The sequence below is a fragment of the Olea europaea genome, chromosome 6 (genome assembly GCF_002742605.1).
Source record: "Olea europaea var. sylvestris chromosome 6, O_europaea_v1, whole genome shotgun sequence".
In the NCBI taxonomy this organism is placed as follows: Eukaryota; Viridiplantae; Streptophyta; class Magnoliopsida; order Lamiales; family Oleaceae; genus Olea; species Olea europaea.
In genome coordinates, this window is record NC_036242.1 from 8722580 (window position 1) to 8745857 (window position 23278).

At 29.6% G+C, this 23278-nt stretch overlaps 1 protein-coding gene across 2 annotated transcripts; it reads right to left on the reverse strand.

Annotated features, from left to right (window-relative positions):
- Positions 1 to 9872: 9872 nt before the first annotated feature.
- Positions 9873 to 13794, reverse strand: LOC111395719 (G-type lectin S-receptor-like serine/threonine-protein kinase At4g27290). 2 transcript variants are annotated; one of them, XM_023021851.1, is made up of 7 exons: positions 12308 to 13794; positions 12000 to 12118; positions 11274 to 11484; positions 10784 to 11021; positions 10550 to 10700; positions 10401 to 10422; positions 9873 to 10295 (listed from the first exon to the last, which is right to left on the reverse strand). In XM_023021851.1, exons 1-7 carry the CDS (start codon positions 13749 to 13751, stop codon positions 10117 to 10119), a joined length of 2364 nt encoding a protein of 787 aa, XP_022877619.1. In that variant the 5' UTR covers positions 13752 to 13794; the 3' UTR covers positions 9873 to 10116. The 2 variants fall into 2 exon arrangements, with proteins under 2 accessions (XP_022877619.1, XP_022877618.1); XM_023021850.1 differs by having other exon boundaries at positions 9881 to 10422.
- Between the last annotated feature and the right edge of the window lie 9484 nt (positions 13795 to 23278).

Sequence of the window (23278 nt, forward strand, 5' to 3'; positions counted from 1 at the left end):
CCTTCAAAGTAACAAGTTATCCAAACATGTAGTAGATAAAAAATAAATTTGCTTATAAGTAAATATGTAAATTGCCAATTTCTCTCACTTCCTTTTCGCCCTAATTTTGAACGGGCCCTGCTACAAGGCCCTATCAAACAGGGGGCCAGCTCAGTCCCCTATATTACAGGGCCCCTATACCAAGGGCCTTTCTCATTTTAAACCAACTAGCTAGGCATCATTGTCAAATTTGGAAATGTTAATGAGAATTTCAAATCCATCCAGACTCATTGTCTCTTCATTTTTGCGTACGTTTCGAATCTTTTAGATATTCTCGTCACAATAATCAAAGTTGACGAGAATTTTTGGTCCATTTAGACATTCTAGTCTTCCTCGACAGCTTTTATTTAAATTTCCCTAGAGTACACTTTGATAAAATTGCACTACAGTCACTGGCGGATCAGCACTCGGCGAGCCCCCGCGGCCGAGCGTGCTGGATCCGCCAGGAGCCATTTTTTTTTTTTTTTGGCTGAGAACAGACAAATGTATAGTTTATATTACTAGTAAGTTATTTTTCTTACCAATGTTTCTTCTAGCCAAGTTGGTTGGCGCTTCTTTTTGCTTTTTTAGTTATACAATTTTGACCAAAAACCACTGAAATAAGGAAAGGGGCCAGTGGAGAATCGAACCTGTGAGCTATTCTTGAATATAGTTAAAGCTTGACCACTATAACACTTGATGAGTTGTGATACAAAGTTTATCAAAATAATATATGTAACATTTTAGTGGTTTTTATGCAATTGTAAAAATTCAAACACCATGTTCTTCCTTTGAGTTATACAAAGCAATAATGTCATTTGGTGAGTATGATTTATTCTATAACAAAATTATATATGTTCAATTTCAACAAAATAATTATTTTATTTAAATTTTAAGTTTTGTTTGATTCCCATTTAGTTCAGAATACATTTTTCTTTCCTTTATTTTTGATCAAATATTCTTTAATAAAATAATATTACACGTAAATTCAAAATTTTTTATTATTTTTAACTACACATTCTCCATCAAATCACTATTTCAAAATACATTTTTTTTTTGCAAAAAAATGACATCAAACGAGCTCTTAATATTTTATTACGGCTACCTGTGCTGGCTTAACATCCTGAATTCGCACCTGACTACAGTCATTTTGCATAACTAAATGACCATGTTAGTTTAAAAAATAAAAAAGAGATTGGTTAAAAAAAAAAAAAAGTAGACTATATAGAAATGTGACTAACAAAACAAAATGCAGCATTTACAAATGCGATTGTATTGCTAAAGCAACATGCTATGAGTGTAAATGTTATGACACAAAAACCTTTTGTAGAGATCGAAAAATTTTATAGGTGAAAAAACATATGAATTGCAAGAAACAAAGCTAGCGTAAATAATGTAATATAGACCAATTCCTATCTCGCACTTGGCAGCGTAATAGTCACTTCTTCCGGTGATTTGGCTTCGTTTGTGCACTATCAACATGAAATAAACCTCTTTCTGTGAAAAAAACTAAGCCATTTTGCTGTCATTCTACAACATGAAAACCACTGTAAGGCATGCTTGGGCTATCTCATGGATATTGTTGCATGCATAACAGACCCACATGGATTGAGCATAGCACTTTTTAGTAATGTGAATCGGTATGAAAAGTATAAACCAGTTCTAGTGACCTTCCTTCTTTGCGAACTATCTATTAGAAATATTGTCGATCAAAATAATATATTACATAAGGTGGATTTGATATTGGGCCTTAATTGGGTCAAATGTGTGAATGAATTAATGAAAGCCAAAATTGGGACTTTAGTCTTCCCCATGCGATCGCATGCGCTTCTCTACAGAAAACTGAAGCAAATTTAGTTGAACCGTGCGATCGCATTGACATAGAAACTAGCAATTAGGCTGGTTTTCAGGTATGAAATTCAGTGGCTGTTGGATGAAAAGTTTCATCTTTTCATAAAGAATTGGAACCATTTCGAGATGTGTTGATTGAAATATATAAATATTGTTTTCATCTCAAAACATATGAAAAACATACAATCATTCCACATATTCAAAGAAAGATTATCAAATTCCTTTACATATTCATTTCGAAGTCTTCACTTATTTCTATTGAAGAAACACTTTTGCTTTGATGTTCTTCTTTGCCCTTCAAACTATTTGCCATTTAAATCTTTAAAACCATTTTCAGGGGAGGCAAATATTGTTAGAGGACAACGTTCATAAATGTGTTAAGTCTTGTAAATATGTTTATTTGGCATTTCCATCTTCTTCCTATTTTACACTCTATTGTTTTTATTTTCAACAATCTCAAACGATATTCCTACTGCTATGGAGATGGAAACTGCACTTGCAACGATCAAATTGATAAACCAAGACTTCGTTTGTTTGAATAGGTTCGATGGAACAAACTTCACTTAGTGGCAAGACACTCAAGTTCCTTCTAGCAGTGTTAAAATCTTCTATGTACTTGTTCCAATTTTGGAACCTATTGCTGAAGCAACCAATGAAGATTTTAAAAAAGTACTGGGCCAAGAGAAAAAAAGGATGAGAGGACGATTTGATTTGTCGTGGTCACATTCTTAATGTTCTTTCCGATCGTCTGTAAGGTCTCTATACCAACATTACTTCGGCAAAGGAAGTTTGGGAAGCACTTGAAAATAAATACAAAGGCGAGGAGGGAAGTTTTAAATTTCTAGGTAATTTGATTTTAAAATGCTTGATAATATACCTGTTTTGTCTTAAGTACCTGAACTTCATGTGATTGTCAATAGATTAAAGGCAGTGAAGATCGAACTTTTCGAATCATTTTAAGTAGGAGCAACTATTGTTACATTGCCTCCAACTTGGAAACATTATATGGAGAAGATTCTTTGCAACTCCAAAGATTTTTCTTTGACACACAAATACATAAACATCTTTGCATAAAGGAAGAATCAATGACACAAGATAAGACCGAAAGTTCTTATGATGGCTCATCGAAAGCCAATGCCATGGACTATATTGATCACTCCAACAAATATAAAAAGAAAGAAAAGCCTCTTGTTCTTAAAAAATGATTAAGGAAGTTCAAAAAAAGGTCGAAAGGACCTTGCTATATTTGTAGAAAATTGGGATACTATGCAAGATATTGCAGACATAAAAAACAACCAAAGAAGGTGGGAAATGTGAACTCCATTGATAAGATTACACTAAGGTAAGCGAAATCAATTCAATCCAAACCAAACTTTCAAGATGGTCGTATGACACTTGTACTACAATCTATTTTGTTATAATAAGTCTCTTTTCAAAACTTATTGTTTATGGACAAGATATTCAAATGGAAAATGAAGGATGATCTAGAGATTAGCGAATGGAAAATCGATATCATCTTCACTTAGAAAAGAAAACTTCTTTGACCAATATTCTTTATGTACCAAAAATGTATGGAAACTTAGCAAGTGGGGTTCTTTTGGAAAAATCGGGAATCAAATCTGTATTAAGTTAGAAAAACTTGTATTAACTTGAAATGGGTATTTTGGTGGTTCAAGTGGAAGAATTGTTAAACTATGTATCGTTATTGATGATTCTAATAAAAATAATTCTTTTGCTTATATGATTAATTCATTTAATTTATGGCGTGTTAGATTAGCACACATAGGTAAGTACTAAAAGAATGCTTAAATGTGAATTGATATCATGCGAAGTTGATAACTTAGATAAATGTAAAACTTGCATTAAATCTAAGAGGATTAAGAAAACATTACATAGTGTAGAAAGATCATCACAATTGCTTGAACTTGTGTATTTCAATATTTGTAAATTGAACGACATGCTAGCAAGAGGCGATGATAGATATTTTATTACATTTATTGATGATTATTCAAGGTATACTTATGTATATTTATTAAAACATTAAAATGAAGCATTTAATACATTTAAGAAAAATGAAGCACGAGTTGAAAATCAGTTAAGAAGAAAAATAAATACTCTTAGAAGCGGTAGCGATGGAGATTTTTTTTCCCAATTGAATTCAAAGTATTTTGTCAGCAAAATGACATCATACACCAATGTTGTGCAACACGTACACCTAAACAAAAATAGTTCAGTACAAAGAAAGAATAGAAGATTCTTAGAAATGATTCATACCATGTTATTAAATGTTGAATTATCATTTAATTTATGGGGTGAAGCCTTAATTAATGTGTGTCAGGTAATAAATAGGAATCATTTAAAAAAGAATAATGTTTCTCCATATGAACTCTAGAAAGGAAGAAAATCAAATATAAGTTATTTTAAAGTATAGGAGTGTTTTGCTTATTGCAAGAATACGGATCCTAAGAGAACCAAATTAGGTCCTAGAGGTACTAAATGTGCCTTTATAGGACATGTATCAAATAGTAAGGCATTTCAACTATTAAATTTAGAATCTAATATTATAATAAAATCAGGGGATTTGAAGTTCTTTGAAAATATACTGGCAACAAGAAATTCTCAAAAAGAAACTCATGTAAACATTCTTGCTTCTAGAGAATCACAAGTAGAAACATTTAAGAAAGATGTTTAACTATCAATAGAACTTCAAAGAAGCAAAAGAGATAAAAGAAAAGGGTTTAGGAATGGACAAAATAAACTCCCAACTTATTTCTCTCTACTTGGTAAAGAGAGATAGAAATGATGTTGTAAAAACAATTCCTTTTGTTTTTCAAGTTGAAAGTGATCTAAAGATGTATAAAGAAGTTATGTCTTCTAGAGATTGCATATTTTGAAAGATGCAATAAATGATGTAATTGATTTTATTATATCTAATAACACTTGGAAATTTCTAATAACACTTGGAAATTTGTTGATTTACCAAAAAGGATCTAAATCCATTGGTTGCAAATGAGTGTTTAGTAGGAAATATAATTTCAATGGTACACTCATTACCTATAAAGCGATATTAGTAGTTAAAGAGTATTGACAAAAGAAAGGAATCAATTATTTTGACAAATATGCACCAGTGGCTACGATAACAATGATAAGAATCTTTTTTGCATTAGCATCAATATATGATTTACATGTTCATCAAATGAATGTTAAGACGACAATTCTAAGTAGAAATATCAAGGAGGAGATCTATATGGAACGGCTTAAACGTTTGTTCTACCGAGAAATGAACATAAGGTGGACAAATTAGTCAAGTCCTTATATAAATTAAAACAAACATCTAAAAGGTGGCATGAGAAGTTTGACTCTAAAATTAAAATGATTTTAATCATAATTCAATAGGTAAATATTTATATACTAAAATGTATGATAGTATAATTATATTCATATGTTTTTTTGTGGATGATAAGTTAATCATTAGTAATGATATAAAAGGGATTAGAGAAACGAAATGGTTCACATCCTCTAAGTTCAAAATGCAAGATCGTGGATAAGTGGATACCATCCTTGGCATCAAATTTAGAAAGGATAGTGGGAGTTATACATTAAGCCAATCACATTATGCTGAAAGTGTGATAAATAAGTAGAAACATTTGAACATTAAAGAGGTAAATACCTTGTTGGATTCAAGCATTGAGTTAATAAAGAATGATAGAAGAGCAATAGCTCAAATTGAATATGCAAGTGCAATTTGAAGCCTTATATATGTGGTACAATATACAATATCAGACGTTGCATTTTCAATGGGTAAACTACGTAAATTTACTAGCAATCCAAGTTTGGAACATTAGATGGTCATAGGAAGGTCCTTGGTTACTTGAAGAAAACCAAAAACCTTAGACTTCATTATATGAATTTCTCAACTATCCCAGAAAGATATACCTACACTAGTTCGATATTGAGTGGGGAGAAAATAAGCCTACTTCAAGTTGGTTGTTTACTCTTGGAAGAAGTGCAATTTCTTGAAAGTCGAAGAAACAAACATGCATTATACACTAAACAATTGAGTCAGAGTTTGCAGCATTGGCCGAAACTAGAAAAGAGTCTAAGCGGCTAAGGGGTCTTCTTTATTAAATTCCTTTGGATGCAAAGAATATTCTTCTATGCCTATTTTCCGTGATACTCAAGCCACTTTAGCATGAGCATATAACAAAATATATAATGGAAAGTCTAGACATATGAATCTAAAACATTAGTGTGCAAAAAAATTAATCAAGCATGAAATAATTTCTCTTACATATGTTAAGTCTAATAAGAACTTAGTCGATCCGTTGACTAAACCTCTTACAAGAGAGATAATATGATCGACATAGAGAAGGATTGGGTTGAAACTCCTTTATTAAAATCCACCAATGATAGCAACCCTACCAAAATCTACTAAACAAGTATATCTAGGTTCAAAAGTTAAGAACAAATCATTCGATAAGTGGATAGATTTCAGCACTATTAACTTATTTAAAACTATCCTTGATGAATAGTCCTAGTTGTTACAATTGAAGGGATGAGTTATAGAACTCCTAATAAAGTTCAGTACTAAGTACAAGTACTTCTAAAAGTAATAAAGATGCTAAAACAATTTCATTGATGTGAACTTCAAAGTAATACTACCTCAACAGAAACTTAGAGTTTCTCTCTTAAAAGTCCAATAAATAGGATAAGTGCAAAGTCATGTTAGCATTAAGCGAGTTTGAGGAACTTGTGAAAACATAACACTTGTGTGTGTGATTTTATTGGTATTATCATGAGAAATAATTGGTTCAAAGCTTTCATGCTACCTGAAATTTTGATAATATTTTGTGAGATTTACACTATTCTCATATTCAAATCGAAAGTTATCTAACCCTTATGCATAAGTGTTGAAATTTGAATATGTGATCGGTTTTGAACAAGTGGGAGCTTGTTAGAAATATTGTTGTTCAAAATCATATATTATAAGGTAGATTTGATATTGGGCCTTAATTGGGCCAAATGTGTGAATGAATTGATGAATGACAAAATTGTAACTTTGGTTTTGCCAATCCATGCGTTCCCATGGGCCACTTTGCAAAAACCTAAAACAAATTTAGTTGAACTGTGCAATTGCATGGGCACGGAAACAGGCCATCAAGCTGGTTTTCACGTTTGAAATCTATTGGCTTTTGGATAAAAAGTTCCATCTTTTCTTAAACAGTTGGAACCATTTCGAGATGTGTTGATTGAAAACTTTAAAAAGAGAATAGTTTTCGTCTCTAAACCCATGAAAAACATACAATCATTTCACACATTCAAAGAGAGATTATCAAATTCCTTTACTAATTCATTTCAAAGTTTTCACTTGCTCATATTGAAGAACCGCTTGTGCTTTGGTGTTCTTCATTAGACTTGATTAATTTTTCAAACTATTTGCCATATTTAAATCCTTAAAAGTATTTGGATGGGAGGCAAATATCTTTTGAGAACAACGTGTTTAAGCTATTCAAATCTTGCAAATACATTTATTTGGTGTTTCCATCTTCATCCTATTTTACTCTCCATTGTTGTTATTTCCAACAGTATCCGTGCCGGTATAAATTGGATTAGGTGAAGTGATGAAGACTGAAATGAGTCTTCATCATTAATTTTGGTCGTTATCTTTAATTTTAATCTTTGTGTAGATTTAGTCTTTATGAAGATTGAGTATTCATCATTAATTTTAGTCATTACTTTTAATTCTAATCTTTATTAGGCTTTTAGTTATTATTTAAAATAAGTACTGAAAGTCTTAATGACGGTTGGTAGTTTTTTAGTTAGAATAAAAAATTAATTGTTGAAATTTTCTCAAATTTCGTAAATTTTCGATATTTGATACTTCAAATTAATGAGTCCAAATTCTCTACATTCATGCATGAATCTAGGAGCTTTTGTGCCTAATTTCTGGTATTTTTAGGAATTATCATAAACCAGAAGGTAATTGTGTTGCGGTATTCATTTTACATCACTTGGTTTAAAGCGAGGTTCATTCCTAATTGAGATAAGTTGAATTCGTGTAATCCAATGGCTGAAGTTATGTTTTGGGATGAAACTCTTTTTATTCCTTTCAATAATTCAAAGATGGAAGAATCTTTGATTTGAGTTATGATGGTCCTCCCATATTTATGAAGAAATTAAAGAATGTGTGAAGTTAGTAATGACATACACGATTCGTCTCCAAATTTTTATGAAGAGATTGAAGAATTTTTTCAATTTGGATAATGGTATATCTAATAATGTTCCAATTATCTGTAATGAGCCATATGTCGAAATCGTTGAAGAATTGTCCAAGAAATTCAAGAAAGAAAATATCAATATGACAACTATAGATGGCAAGATTCCATGCTTTTGTTTAAAGATGTGTCTATGTGACATGGATAATTTTGTGAAGGGTGCGACAATTATGTCTTTTGGTTCTGGAACACTTATTTTTCTATATTGATATCGAAATAATTTGGTCAATAGAGTATAGGGTTGCCATAGATATGTAACTTTTAACGAAATTGAAAGAAGCAGCTAATGAGCATTTTATAGAGCTATCAAATAGATTGTTCTTGTCATGAGGAATTGAATGAAGAACAATTAATGTGCAAGATTTGAGGATGAATCTTTGTCAATTGGAGGAGAATAAGGAAAATTGAGTCTTCATCTTTAATTTTAATCTTTATCTAGATTAAGATAAAGATTGATTCCTCATCATTAATTTTACTATTTTTATTTTTATTTTTATCTTAATCTAAATTTTAGTCTTTATCTAATTTTTAGTTATTACTTTTTGCAAAATCAATGTTTTCTATTTTGTAGCATATGATGGCAAAAACAAAAACTTCCATAATCACTTATAAGCACTTTCTGAGTTGTGGAAAACTTTCTTTTATTTTCAGAAAATATACTTTATGCAATAAATATCCATCAGTGATTGGTTTGAGGATCTCTGCAAGTTTAAGAACAGTGAAATATTGCATTCATCAAGCCTAACAAGAATTTCGTTTATATGGCATTTTAGCATCAGAATGCTTGAAAAATACATCACCTTTTTGACAGTAGTGTTGAATTTTGGAAGAGTTGTTGAGACATAAAATTTAATGTATAGTTAATGAAGTAAATGTGCAACTAACAAATACAAACTCAATTCAATAGCGGAGTGGTTTCTGAAATCAATGACCGGACACAATTTTGAGAAGTGAAATGTAAAAATAATCCATATTTTAAGTGATTTCGTACTTAATTAGGTTTTCACATGAATTCAGAATATAAAAGTATTGTTCGTGCCCTCTCTCTTTTTGCATATGAAATTTTGTTTGGCGAATTAGCCGGCAGAATGTGACGTTCAAATTAGCAACCCACAAATTTCTTACAAATGTGAACCAATTTTCGCAATCCTATGTACGATGGTGTTTATTGAATGTGAACTCAAGCACAATCCTGTGTCATCATCATAACAATGCGATTTTCAATTTTTATGATATTATACATGCTGAATTTCAGGATGTTTGTGTTTCATATAGGGCGACAATATATTTTTATCCTAATTTGTTTTTTAGTAGTACTTTCATTTCATTTATAAATTGGGGTTTTAAGGTTTCCAATGTTGTGAATTTGCTTATTTTTTCCCCTTTAATTTTCACCTTATATTTTCTAGGTTCTTTCTTGTTGAAGTTGTTGAATTAGTATTTACAAAACTACTTAAATAGCTGCACAATGTCATGTTAGTTGTTTTTAGCGACCAAGTTTCTGTTAGTCTGGGATGAAACAGAGTTGAACAGAGCAAGCAAATTAATTATATTTTTGGACATCAAGCAATGCTCTGTAACTGTTCGTGATGATGATTACTCTGTTAAAGTAAAACATTAAGTCACTTAAGTATAAAAACATTAACCAATGGCAATATATTTGGATGGAACTCCAAGTCTTAGTACTAAACCAGTCCCAGTGCTCCCTGAGTAAAGAGTCTACAAACGAGTATAATACATAAAAATTGGATATAAATTGCGATGCAAATACATTATTATAGCCTAATTTGAATTATATCAGTTGTCATATAATAACTGTCATCAACTCTTATGTTATACTTGAAAACATTGACACTTTAAAAATGATCTCACCATAATGAAATCATCGCATACTGATATAAGAAACAGAACCTTTCCTAGGCGAAGAAATGAGCATTGGATAAATAATGTAATATAAGTATACAAACTATTCCTATCTACCTTCTGGCAGAGTAATGCTCATTTTGCAGGATGAGATGGCAGCATTTGTGCTAGTTGAACTCTCAGCAGGAAATACTTCTCTTTCTGTGAAAAAACCAGGTTGTTTAGCTTCAGGCAATGCACCATCATTCTCCAACATAAAAACAACTGTAGACATCCTTGGCCTGTCTCCTGGACATTTTTGCACACATAGAAGACCCACATGAATTGATCTTAAGACTTCATTGAAGTATTCCGAATCATCTGAACAAGTGCCAACAACTTCCTGTGACCTACCTTCTTTGTAAAGTATCCATGCCTGTATAAATTGCATTAGGCTAAGAGGACCTTGATTTTTAAAAATTTTAATGATACTAATGTCATGTGTTGTACATTATTTTTGTCATAAAACTTCACATTAATAAGTGTAAGACAAAAACACTTACATGTCCAAGAAGGTTGAAACGGTGATCACTATGAGAAAATCCCCAGTTTTTTCTCCCACTCACAATTTCTAGCACTAAGACACCAAAACTAAATACATCTGATTTTAAGGAGAATAGGCCATCCACTACATACTCCGGCGACATGTATCCACTGCATGAAAGTGTTAACAAGAAATAATGCTATAAGTAATTTAAATGCATTAGATATATTGTTGCATAGAGATTGATTCTTACTGTGTTCCCACAACCCGGCTAGTCTTAGCTTTAGCCTCATTCCCTCCAAAACTTTTAGCCAGACCAAAATCTGATATCCTTGGATTCATGTCAGCATCTAGCAATATGTTACTTGCTTTGAGATCTCTATGAATAATTCTCATCCGAGAATCTTGATGAAGATACAATAGCCCCCTTGCAACACCATTGATGATATGGAAGCGCTTGGGCCAATCTAGCAACCTACTTTTTGCTTGATCTGGCAATAAAATATTATGATTAATACCATAGTGTTTGATCTCTTAAAAAACTGTACTCTGAAGCTATGTCGGTCAAAAGGAGTAAATTTTTTCTGTATTTATGCAATTAAATTTGAGATGTTAACGCCTACTAGCATTGATTTTCAGATCTCTACATATTCGAGCTACTGATTAAGCCTTTATTATGGCATTCTATACCGGTAATAGAATATAAATGTAAAGGTAACTCTACTACTGTCAGATATCCTCACCAAATAGAATGAAGTCCAGGCTTTTATTTGGCATGTATTCATAAACCAACATCTTTTCCTCTCCTTGAATGCAGCATCCAAGAAGTTTCACAAGATTTCGATGCTGAAGTTTGGCAATACACATCACTTCATTCATGAATTCATCAAGTCCTTGCATGGAAGTTTCTGACAACCTTTTCACAGCAATGTCTTCTCCATCTTCCAGTGTTCCCTAAGACCATAACTTGAACATTTGAAAAGGTATTCACTTTAATGAAACTTTAATAGCATTAGATTTTATTCTCCTGAATTCATCTTTTACTCTTGTTTAACATGTCTTAGCTATATAAGAGAAGCAATATTTTAACATTGTACGGATGTACGTACAAAGCTGAAATTAATCTTCTACTAGGCTAACATTGATATCGTGTGAATTGAATTTGAGGAGACCATCTCGTATAGCAAGAGAGGCAAAAATTTGGAGATTATACTGAAGGAAAATGTTTATTATCTTTTCAAAATGTCTCAGAAGAATTTTGACAAAACTTTTTTCCAGGCCTGCATTTCTCATAGTGTTCGACATATGGATAATTTCAGAAAAAATGATCAATTGTTGAAAAACGTGAGGATTTTATAAGTGATGCAAGTATTTAATGTTACCAGGATTTTATAACTTTTGACATTTGTTCATCTTCTGCTCTAATTTTCTCAAGCTACAGTCCATGTGTATATTGTACACACTTTTACCTTATAAACAAGCCCATATCCACCTTGTCCAAGCTTGTTGTTGATTGAAAAGTTATTGGTGGCCTTTGAAATTGTAGGCAAATCGAACAATGGCAGCTCAAAGTCTTTGATAATACTTCCTGAAACATGAGTAATATGAGGATATGATAGCTAAGAGTAGTTGAAAAGAGAAACTATTGCCCTGTTGGGATGTGTTTGCACTTTACATGCTTATTTACAGGTATTTATGCATGTAAATGATGTTACATTATGTTGTAGGTGCTATTTTCGTTAATTTCCTTCATCATGAAATAGCAGAGGTTGCTTACCTCCTTTTCTTCCTTTTGGAACATTCTTCTTCCTCTTCCAGAAGTATAGCATCAGACTCAGGCCTAGCAGAACAACTCCCATCAATGATGTCAAACTCGTTATCAATATTTTTCTTCTCTTCCCTTCCGAATGTACAGCAAGTTCGTTAATATTCTTATCTAATTCAAAAGAAGACATTCTAATGTAGATATCTTGTCCAGCTTCACTTAGGATTTTGATGTTAATTAGTTCTTTGAACCAAAGTAGGCATCCACTTCCCCCTCTGGTTATATCTAAGTTAGTATAAGCCATACAAGTGCAATTCTTTAAGCACACTACCTTGCATTCTTCGAGAGTCATACTCTCGTTAATTCTGGAATATTGCGTGTCTGGTAACTTAATACCAATATACTTAAGAAATACATCTCCATCTAAACAATTCAAGGGAGTTCTACGAATGCACCCATTCGACCAATTTTTCCTGTTCCAACCATCTGGATCTTTAGGCAAGAATTTATCGAAACATCCACAAACCGGAGAATTAGCAATATTGCAACTACCATATGCACCACAAAATCCATAAATATCACAAATATCGGCTCCAGCTATACTGTTAGTCACCCACACATATGTTGGAGTAACCCATATGGTCTCTGTAGCACCATTTGCCATTAAAGTATATGTTGAAACAATTGATCTGTCGAGGACATCAAAATAATAGTAAGCCTCGTTTTTATTTAGAACTACTCCGTATTTGAATATAGGATCTTTCCTCAAGATTAGACTCCCACTATAGCGGACTCCATTCCAAGGTCCAGTTTTATAAATCACCATCAAACCTTTTTTCAAAACTTGTTGTGGATAACCAGTAGGATCAAAGTGACATGTAAATACACCCGTAGACGAATCATCTTTGCTCTTCCACGATGATAGATACACTTCATGATCAGTTTTAAAGCTCCAACCTAACTTCATTCCTGAGAACATTGTATCAGTTGGATAATTAAAACTCTCCCAGAGGAATTTCTTCGGGTCATCATCATTTGTATCTTTCACTACAAGATTTCCCGAGTCCAGCAACTTTGCAACCGGAGATTTCACATGTCGTGATGTGTTAGAAGACCATATGACGACACCATTGCTGTCGTTTTGCAGAACTAAAAGTCCTGGCTCGACAACCTTCAGGAGTACTCCTGATGTGTTTGTAAGTGGAACTTCTCTGTTGGCAACCCATACCACCTTCATATCTGTTATCTTCTTGTACCACATGCCCACATATCGATTCTTGGAATTTCCAGGACTAAAAAATCCCAATTCAAATGTTCCGTCTGATGAAACAATGGTCTTACCATCTCTGAGGGTCTGTGTAGTAGTTATAGTATCGATTGCATTGGAAATCTCGTGAATGGATAAAATAAAGGTAAAGGCAAAAAGTAACGAAAAAACTTTATTTGAAAACTTCATGGTTCTAATTTTGTCTCTCTCCCTCTCTTGTTTTTCTTGTTTATGTAGAATGAGCAGGTTAAGGCAAGAAACAGAATCTTGAATGCATATATTGAGTAAATATGAGGACTGGATTTGTTACACGCCGTAGTTTATTGACTTGGACAAATGCACATGAGGATTGAGCAATCATCATTATGGCAATTGGGACCTGTTTAGTTCCTTTTAGGACCATTTTTTTTATTGATATGAATGGGACACGTCGAGAGAAATATTAAAGGCTGACAAGTCTTGACTATGCCTCTTTCCGTTCAATTGACGTTGATGTTGATGTTGACGTTGACGTTGACTTCATTATTTTAGATAAAATATATTAGCTTGAAATAATGCGGGAAATACATTAAATTAACCCAAATAAGAGAGGCCATTTTGACTTTTCCAAATATTTGGAACTACCTAAAATACCCTTAAACAAATATTAAAAACAACCTATTTCATAATAAAAATCTTCTATCTAAGTCCTTCAAAAAAACAAGCAATTTTTCTAAAAATTTGAAAGAATTATTAATGAACAATTATAAAATGAAAAAACCCAAATATAAGAGAGGACCATATAATATAAAAAATGTTGTTAAAAATAAAAAAGAAATTAAGTTTGAAAAAGAAATTGATAAGATAGGATATCAAGAACAATTATATGCATCATAAGAAATATTAAAGTGTTTCAAAGAAAATTTATTAGAAAATTTTGTTAAAAGAATTATAAGATCAATAATTATAAAAGATATACAAGGTATCATAGATAAATTAGAAAAAAGGAAAAAAAATATCTTAAAATATGATATACCTTTTAGAACAGACATAAATATGATAACAAATGTTGATATTATAAATTCTCAGACATTACTAAATTTTGAAGAATTACTTAAAAATTTATGAGAAAAAAATAGATTACCATAAGCATACAAAAAATTAGTTTTTAACCTTACCTTAAGATTTTATATACGTTTAATAACAAATAGATTAACTAAAACAAAAAAAAAAGAATTTTTAGAATATTAGATTATTAGATTTTTGATTATTAGATTTTTGTTCGCTCATAGTAGCATTCATCCTGTTGGCATCAGAGCCAGAGAGATCATGAGAAAATATATAAAAATAAATTACCTAAAAGATATTGAAAATAAATAAAATTAATCATTGAAAAGATAAAGAAAGACTCAAAAGTTTATGATTTTAGAAATTATTGAAACTTATAAAAAATAGATTAAGATATCAGGTAAAATATAGTTCTAATATAGAAGGCTATATAGAAGAAGATAATATAGTTGGAACATATAGTAAAGACATAAAAAAAGTATTAGAAATTTTCAGAGTAATTGAAAATCTACCTTTAGAACTAAAAGAAAAAATAATTAAAAAGATATTATTTGAAGAATATAAGCATCTATATATATATATACATATATTAGAAGAAATCCAGAGTGAAATAGATTTCATAATAATCTGAAAAAAAAAAGTTTTATTATGGAAATCATAAAAATAAATAACTATTATCAATGTATTGAAGAAAAGGGATGTTATATATTTTTCAACCCTATCCCTAATAAATTAAAAATAATAACATTATATGTAACTAGGAATTTACCTAAAAAATAAAGGAACAAATATTACATAAATTAATTGTAGGATTTATCAAAGATAGACATACATATGAAATAATTATCGAAATATTTGAAAATGAATTATACCATAGAAAAATATTTGAATCATCATAAAAATATAACGGAAGAAACTAAAAATATTTTAGAAAGAAAGTTAAGAAGAATAAGATTAATAATTAATAAAATTTTAAATGAATTATTAATACCTGCAGATATAACTAAAACTCGAGAAAAATAAATATTAAAATTAAAATAAGAAAGATATAAAGAAAAAGTAAGGTATTATGAAAAATTAAAAGAACTAACAAATATTGAAGTTATAAAACAAAAGTATGATAAAATGATAAGAGATTGTAAAAATGCTGAGTATATAGCATTTTATTATTGTCAATCAAAAAATTGATAAAAGAAAATGTCAATCAGTGAACACATAAAAGAATTAAAACATTTAATAAGAACATTAATAAATGATGTACAATAAATAAAGAATGGAATAAAAGAAGCAAGAAATTATATAAATAAATTGAAACTTGAAGTCAGAAAATTAAAAGAAAATGAAGAAGAGAATAACAGAATAGATAAAAAATTTATAGAAAAAAAATAACCAGAATAGGGAAAAAACATATAGAAAGAGAAAATATAATAATGGAAAAAGGAAGCATGGATGATGAGTTTAGAAAAAATATATTACCTAAAATATTAGAAGAAGAGGAATCTAGAGAAAAAATATTAAGTAAACAAAAAATTAAAGAAAATCAAGACAAAGAAAATGAATGACGAATTAGATCTACTTATAAATAACTTTGATCATTTAAGCTCAGAAAGTATAGATGATGAATATCAAATCTTAATGAATATTGGAGGAGGACCTAATCCCGTAGGAACCTCTAAACAAGAATCAATAGATTCAGATGAAAGTTATGCTCCGATATCTAATAAACCATATAGACAATTTTATGATAAAATAAGAGATAAACAACCGTCTAAAGGAAATAAATATAGTAATAGATTTGAATTCAATAATTATTATGATAAACCTGTTAACCATGGAGGAACAAAATTAGACTTAGATTGCACATTAAGAAAGCCTTAATAACTTGGGCAGACTCAATGATATTATTCTTTTTATATAATAAAGGTGATACATGGGAAAATACTGAAAAAAGAATAGATTTTTTAATTGCATCTTTTGAAAGAAATGTTAGAAATTGATGGGAAGGAATTAGTAGTGATACAAAATTATTAATAAAAAGAAATGTACAAACAGAAATAATAAAGTCAGATAAACTAGGAATAGAAAGATTAGTAGAATATATTGCAAATGAATTCCTAGGAGAAAATTGGTTAAGATATTATGAAGAAGAAGTAATACGAGAAAAAGATAATGCAAGAGTTAAGTTAATTAATTTAACAATTTGTGATATGTGTAAAATTAAAGAATATACATGTGAATTCAAGGATTACTATTATACTCAATTTTATAGTAATGAAAATCAAGAAGTATATCAAAATATGTATTACAATAAATTACCAGGATCATGGGGAATATATTTTAAAATAGAATTCGAAAAATATATTAAAGAAAATATAGGAATACCTAGAACACTAGGATCAAGAATAAAATTTTTGTTTGAAAGAGTTGCATATATATGTCAACAAAGACAATTATTGAAAAAATCAGAAAAATTAACTAGAATATGTTGTGAAGATATGGAAAAACCTATAAGATGGGGATGTAATTCTGAAAAAAATAAATAAAAGAAAATATAAAAACAGAAAGTTTAAAAAATATAGAAACTTTAAGAAAAAATACATAAAACCTAGAAGGAAATATTATAAAAGAAAAAATAATATACAAAAAAATAAACCTTATAAGAAAGATAAAAAAATAATGTAAATGTTGGTATTGTGAAGAAATAGGCCATATAAGTCCTGATTGCACAAAGAAAAAAGTAAGAATATTACAAAAAGATTATTTTGAAATAGAAAGTGAAATATCTGATATTGAACATTATAATAATCAGGAAATATTTATAAGTGAAGCAGATTCAGAAGATAATGGATCAGAATTTGAATAGAGAAATTGAAGAAATAGAAAATAATAATATAGAAATCCAAGAATATAAGGGAATAGAAGGTTATAGATTAAAAGTAACTTTTGATAATAATAAATTTAAGAAAATACAAAAGTTATCATTAGATTTGAAAATAAAAAAATGGAAAATTCTAGATAGAATATGGAGAAGAGAAAGAATAGCAATAAATGAATACCATAAGATTGAAAAAACTATAGATGTCAAGACAACTCAAGGAACACATAAAATAAACCTTTTAACAAAAAGTACAGTATCAGAATTATTATCAAAAATAAGTAAAAAATATAGTGAAAAGATCCAATATGTTTATTTAGCAGGAATACAAATAATGTTTAAATCTTTAGGGAAGGAATAGATTCACCATTAACTGTAAGCTTACATGATGGAAGAATTATAAATCTTGAAGATGGTCATTTAGGAACTATAGAAGGAAATTTAGCATATCAAAAGTTAATATTTACTTGTTACCCAAAATATTGTGTCTCATTGAAAGATAAAAACTTTAATAAAGTTTTAGGATTACATTTCAAATTACATAGAAATGATATAATGGAACCAGGAGATCAAATTATGACTATGGAATATAGGGCATTATATACATTTACTAATTCTAATTATGGGAATATTTATTTCTATAAACCATGCATAAAAATCCATAAGGAATGCAAGGATATTAGTAGAATAGTGGAACCAAACAAACAAATAAATCTAATTCCAGAAGAATATAAATTTAATATAACTAAAAATAAGCCTGAAATAACAAAGTTAAGAAAAGAAGAAGATTATAAAATAACATTTCACAATAGAAGGTTGATAAAGAAATCAAAAAGTCTTCGACTACCTAATAAAAAAGAATATTTGGGAGAAATTAGCGGTATAAAAGAAATAAAATCTCATGGAAATATTGGAAATATGAAAATAGAAGGAAAATATTTCAACGGTAAAAGGTATATAAAATGACCAAATATATTGATGAATACAAGAGCTGGTGAATGTCATATGACTGCAAATAAAAATGAAGGATTACAAGATAGAGTCATATGAATACAGGAATTTTGATGGACAACTATATATTACAGAATTAAAGGTAAATGTACCAATAAAAATAGGTGGGATTGATCTTTTAGTACCATGTTATTTGGATGAAAGTATGGATATTGAACCTCATATATTATTAGGAATGAGTTTTTTAAATGGATTAGAAGATTATAGTATAAAAAGAGAAGGATTATATATAACTCATAAAGGACAAACTACATTATGTAAAATAGGAAGTGGATGAATAATCAAATAAGTTTTTCATTGGCTGTATATATACAAGTTACTATAGTAGAAACAAACATAACAACTTGTGCCTTAATTGATACAAGAAGTGATATAACAATTTTTAAAAATTTCTTAATAAAATCATGGAATAAAAATAGTAAAATAAAAATAACAGGAGTCACTGGAGAAAGTACTCAAATAATTGATAATGTTGAAAAAGTTAATATAATACTTGGTAGTAAACAAGTTATAATAAATAAAGTATACAATTATAATAACCTAGAATGTGATATATTATTAGGAAATAACTTTATCTAGCAATTTCAATACTATAAACAAAATAATTACATGATAATGTTACAAACGCCTTGTGCACATCTATTAAAAATACCAAGAGAATTTAGACCCTACAGAGTTCAGTCAGCCCAGCGTGGTGATAAATGAGAAAAACGACCAATAGTATAGGATGAACTAAAAAATAAAAAACTATCATATAAAAAGATCCTAAAAACAGAAATAGAGATAAGTATGGAAAAAATCATAGAACAATTAGAAAAAATTTATAGAGAAAACCCATTATTATTTTGGAAACCATATCATCCTAAAGCTAAAATAGAACTAACAGAAAATGTTATATTAAGAGTTAGACCAATGATGTATACCTTACAGGATATGCAAGAATTTAAAATTCAAATAAAAGAACTATTAGAACAAAAGTTAATTAGACCCAGTAATGGATCTCATAGTAGTCCAACTTTTATGGTTATGAAACATTCTGAGCAGATTAGAGGAAAAGCTAGAATGGTAATAAACTATAAGGAATTAAATAAATATACTAAATTTGTTGGTTACTTTTTACCAAATAAAGAAGTCCTAATAAATCTTGCAAAAGGAAAATAATATTATTCTAAATTTGATTGTAAATCAGGATTTTGGCAAATAAAAATGGAAGAAGATAGTATACAATATACAACTTTTAGTACACCTCAAGGAAAATATGAATGGTTAGTTATGCCATTTGGTTTAAAAAATGCACCACAAATATTTCAAAGGAAAATGGATAATATATTCAAAAAGTTTAGTGATTTTCTTATTGTTTATATAAATGATATACTAATATGCTCTAATAATAGGAATCATTTATTACAATTCATAAATGAATGCAAAAAGGAAGGACTTGTACTTTCTAAAAAGAAATCTATAATCGAGAAACAAGAAATAGATTTTCTGGAATTATCAATAGATAGAAAATGAATAAAATTATACACTCATATATCTAAAAAGATAGAAAACTTTCTAAATGAATTAAAATTCAAAGAACAAATACAAAAAATTTTAGGATGTTTAAACTATGCCGAAGGATTTATTAAAAATTTCTAAAAAAAGAGACATAAGATACAAATTCTACTTAGGAAAACAAATACTAAAGGTTGGAACAAAGAACATCCTGAGATTGTTAAATCATTAAAAGAAGAATATAAAAATTTACAAAATTAAGGTTACCAGATGAAAAAGATAATCTAATTGTTAATAATGATACCTCAGATAAATATTGGGCAGCTATATTAAAAATAAATTTAAATGAAATATGCAGATATTCAAGTGGAACTTTTAACCAAGCAGAAATAAATTATACTACTCATAAAAAAGAATTGTTAGCAATTCTTAGAAGAATAAAAAAAATTTCATTATTCCTTTTATCTAAAAAATTTATTGTTGAAGCTGATAATTCTCAAGTTGCAGGATTTATTAGAAATAAGTTACCTAGGGAACCTTAATATAGAAGGTTACACAGATGGCAAGCATATTTATCATTCTACAATTTTGATATTATTCATATTAAAGGAATAAATAACTATCTTGCAGATTTTTTGAGCAGGAATATCGAATTTGGAGATGGATAATATCAAAAATTTATTAATAGACGTTAACAAACGAATGAGATTTCTCATGGAAGAATCAGAAGATATGAAAATTGGAATTGAGCAATTAGAGCAAATGGCAGAATCTATCCAACAAAATGCCAAATTATTGGTGGAAATCTCTAATTCTCATTCCAAATATACCAAAAATTGAATGACAGAATTGTTGATATTATTTCGCAATTCGAGTCATTAAATACCAAACAGGAAATACCAATTGATACAATCTCAAAAATACAAACAGGTACACAGCCAGGAAGCAGCAGTGGACCCAGCAATATCAAACGAGACATAGCAAGTCCCCGAAAGGTGACTATAAAAAATGGTGATGAGCATACAAGAGTTATCAGAATCAAAACTAATGAAGATGATGATACCCCTTATCATCAAAAGAAGAAGAATATAGATCATTTGCCAAAATTGTTTATGCATTGCAAGAAAATGAATCATATTTTATTGCATCAGAAAATCATGTTTATCCCAGATTAATAATTACCAAAGATTCAGACCCTTTCATGATCAAAATGGCGGCAGATTATGGATTTCTGGATTTGATCTATCCAGGAAAAGATTTAAAAGAAATTGAAAATTTTGATGATATATTCAGGGTAGAAGTTTCAAAATTTGTTCAAGGGAGATCGATTTATATCAAATTTTATTCAATAAGTCCCGAGGTTGATGGAATGATATACTATCCTGCTGCACATATTATCACAATTGGATATGTTGGCCGAGATTTTCAGATTGAAGTTGGCCGAAATAATAAGCCATTGCCTAAAATCAATAAATCATGGATAAAATCCCGAAAAGTTTTGGGGATGAAAGTTCTTTATAACATTGCAAAGAACTTATATGATAAAAAATTCAGATGCTTGTGTCAACATGAAGGATGGACACTCCTTACGAATAATGGAAAAGAAAAATCTACTATTTTGAAAGAATATATCCAGAAATTTGATACTCATCAAATTAATAGAAGTCCTACAACAATCCAAGAATCATTCAGATTGAGGGAGTGACCCATATGCAGACAAGATTAAAAAGATTGACAAAAGATGAATGGAAGGGAATCGACCACTACCAAAGTATCTAGCCAACTGCATATGGAGCCAAAGATGGAGAGGTAATAATAGAGGAAAAGATGCCCCTTTGATAAAAAGCAAAAAATGCATGTGAAAATGTAGACCCTAGGAGGAAAAGAATAGAGAGGCATGTGAGCCTTTTCAAATTCTGATGTATGTAATGATGTAATAGACCAATAATAGTAAGTTTGAGTCATGTATAAATAGAGGTCTTTGGGGAAAGAATTGATCATCTTGAGTTAGAAACCATTCTCTTTTCTTAAACTTTCTTTAAAATCAATTTTTCTGGAAACCCCTTGTATACAATAGAAATCTTGTATAAATTATTATAGAAATAAAATCCCAATCTTTTGATATCAGAAAAATATGAGTTTCTAAACTTCCTATCCTATAGATTCTTGACAGATTGAAGAAGATAATATCTTTCTTACTTTAACAAAGAGAGAATTTTCTTTACTTAAAATCCTTATTCTTAGTTCTAAGAAAAGATACAGTGAGGGCAAGAAGTTGAAATAGCAGAATTCCCATTAAGGCAAAAGGCCGTTTGAGGGAGCAGTTTGCAGATTTAGAACCCGAAGGTCACTCGGTTCTAAAAATACAGATTTAAGATCATAAATAAGGTAAAATTATTGTCTTTGTTAAATTTAGAAAGAATTCTTCTAATATCTTGAAAGAATCGTCGGGATTATTACTTTTCATGTTTTAAAAAAACTTATCTATCATGTTATTATTATTCATAAAGCTTGTAAGGAATTATCTAAATGATGCCAGGCTATACAATTAAAGGATTAGATAATCTGTTAGAAAGACTATTAGAAAAAATAAAAAATATTTTTTCTCAACTAGAGACTATGGATATATCATCAAAGAAATATGATAATCTTAAAGAATTATATGACAATTATATTACAAATTATGCTAATTTATTAGATCAAAGGATGGAACTATATATTAAAATTCGAAATGAGAGAAATAGAAAAATTTTGGAACTATTCCAATAAATTAGGATATTTTGTACAAAATATGGAAAGCCATTTCATTAAGGGTATTATAGACATTTTGGTAAGAATGAATAGTGATAGGCCATTTAGAAAAATCCCCCAAATAATGCCCTTAAATTACACACACACACACACACACACACACACACACACATATATATATATATTCTTTGCATTTTATTTGAAATTATATTTATTTATTAATAGCAAGGCATGTTAAATAACAGCATATTAGAAAATTAAGAAATCAACTATAAATTAGTCTCAACAAGAAAAGTTGAATATACGTTGGGACGAATGAAAAGAGAAAGCAAGTCTATCCCCCTGGGACGAGAGAATACTAAATTTCATTCATTGTATTAGTAGGTAGAAAGCAATCTTCAAACTAGCTACCAACAAATTTCTTACAAATGTGAACCTAGTATGATGGTCCTAATTACGTTGATGCTTACCGAATGTGAACTTAAGCTCAATCATAACTCATTATCAAAACAGTTACTATTGTCCCAATTGATTA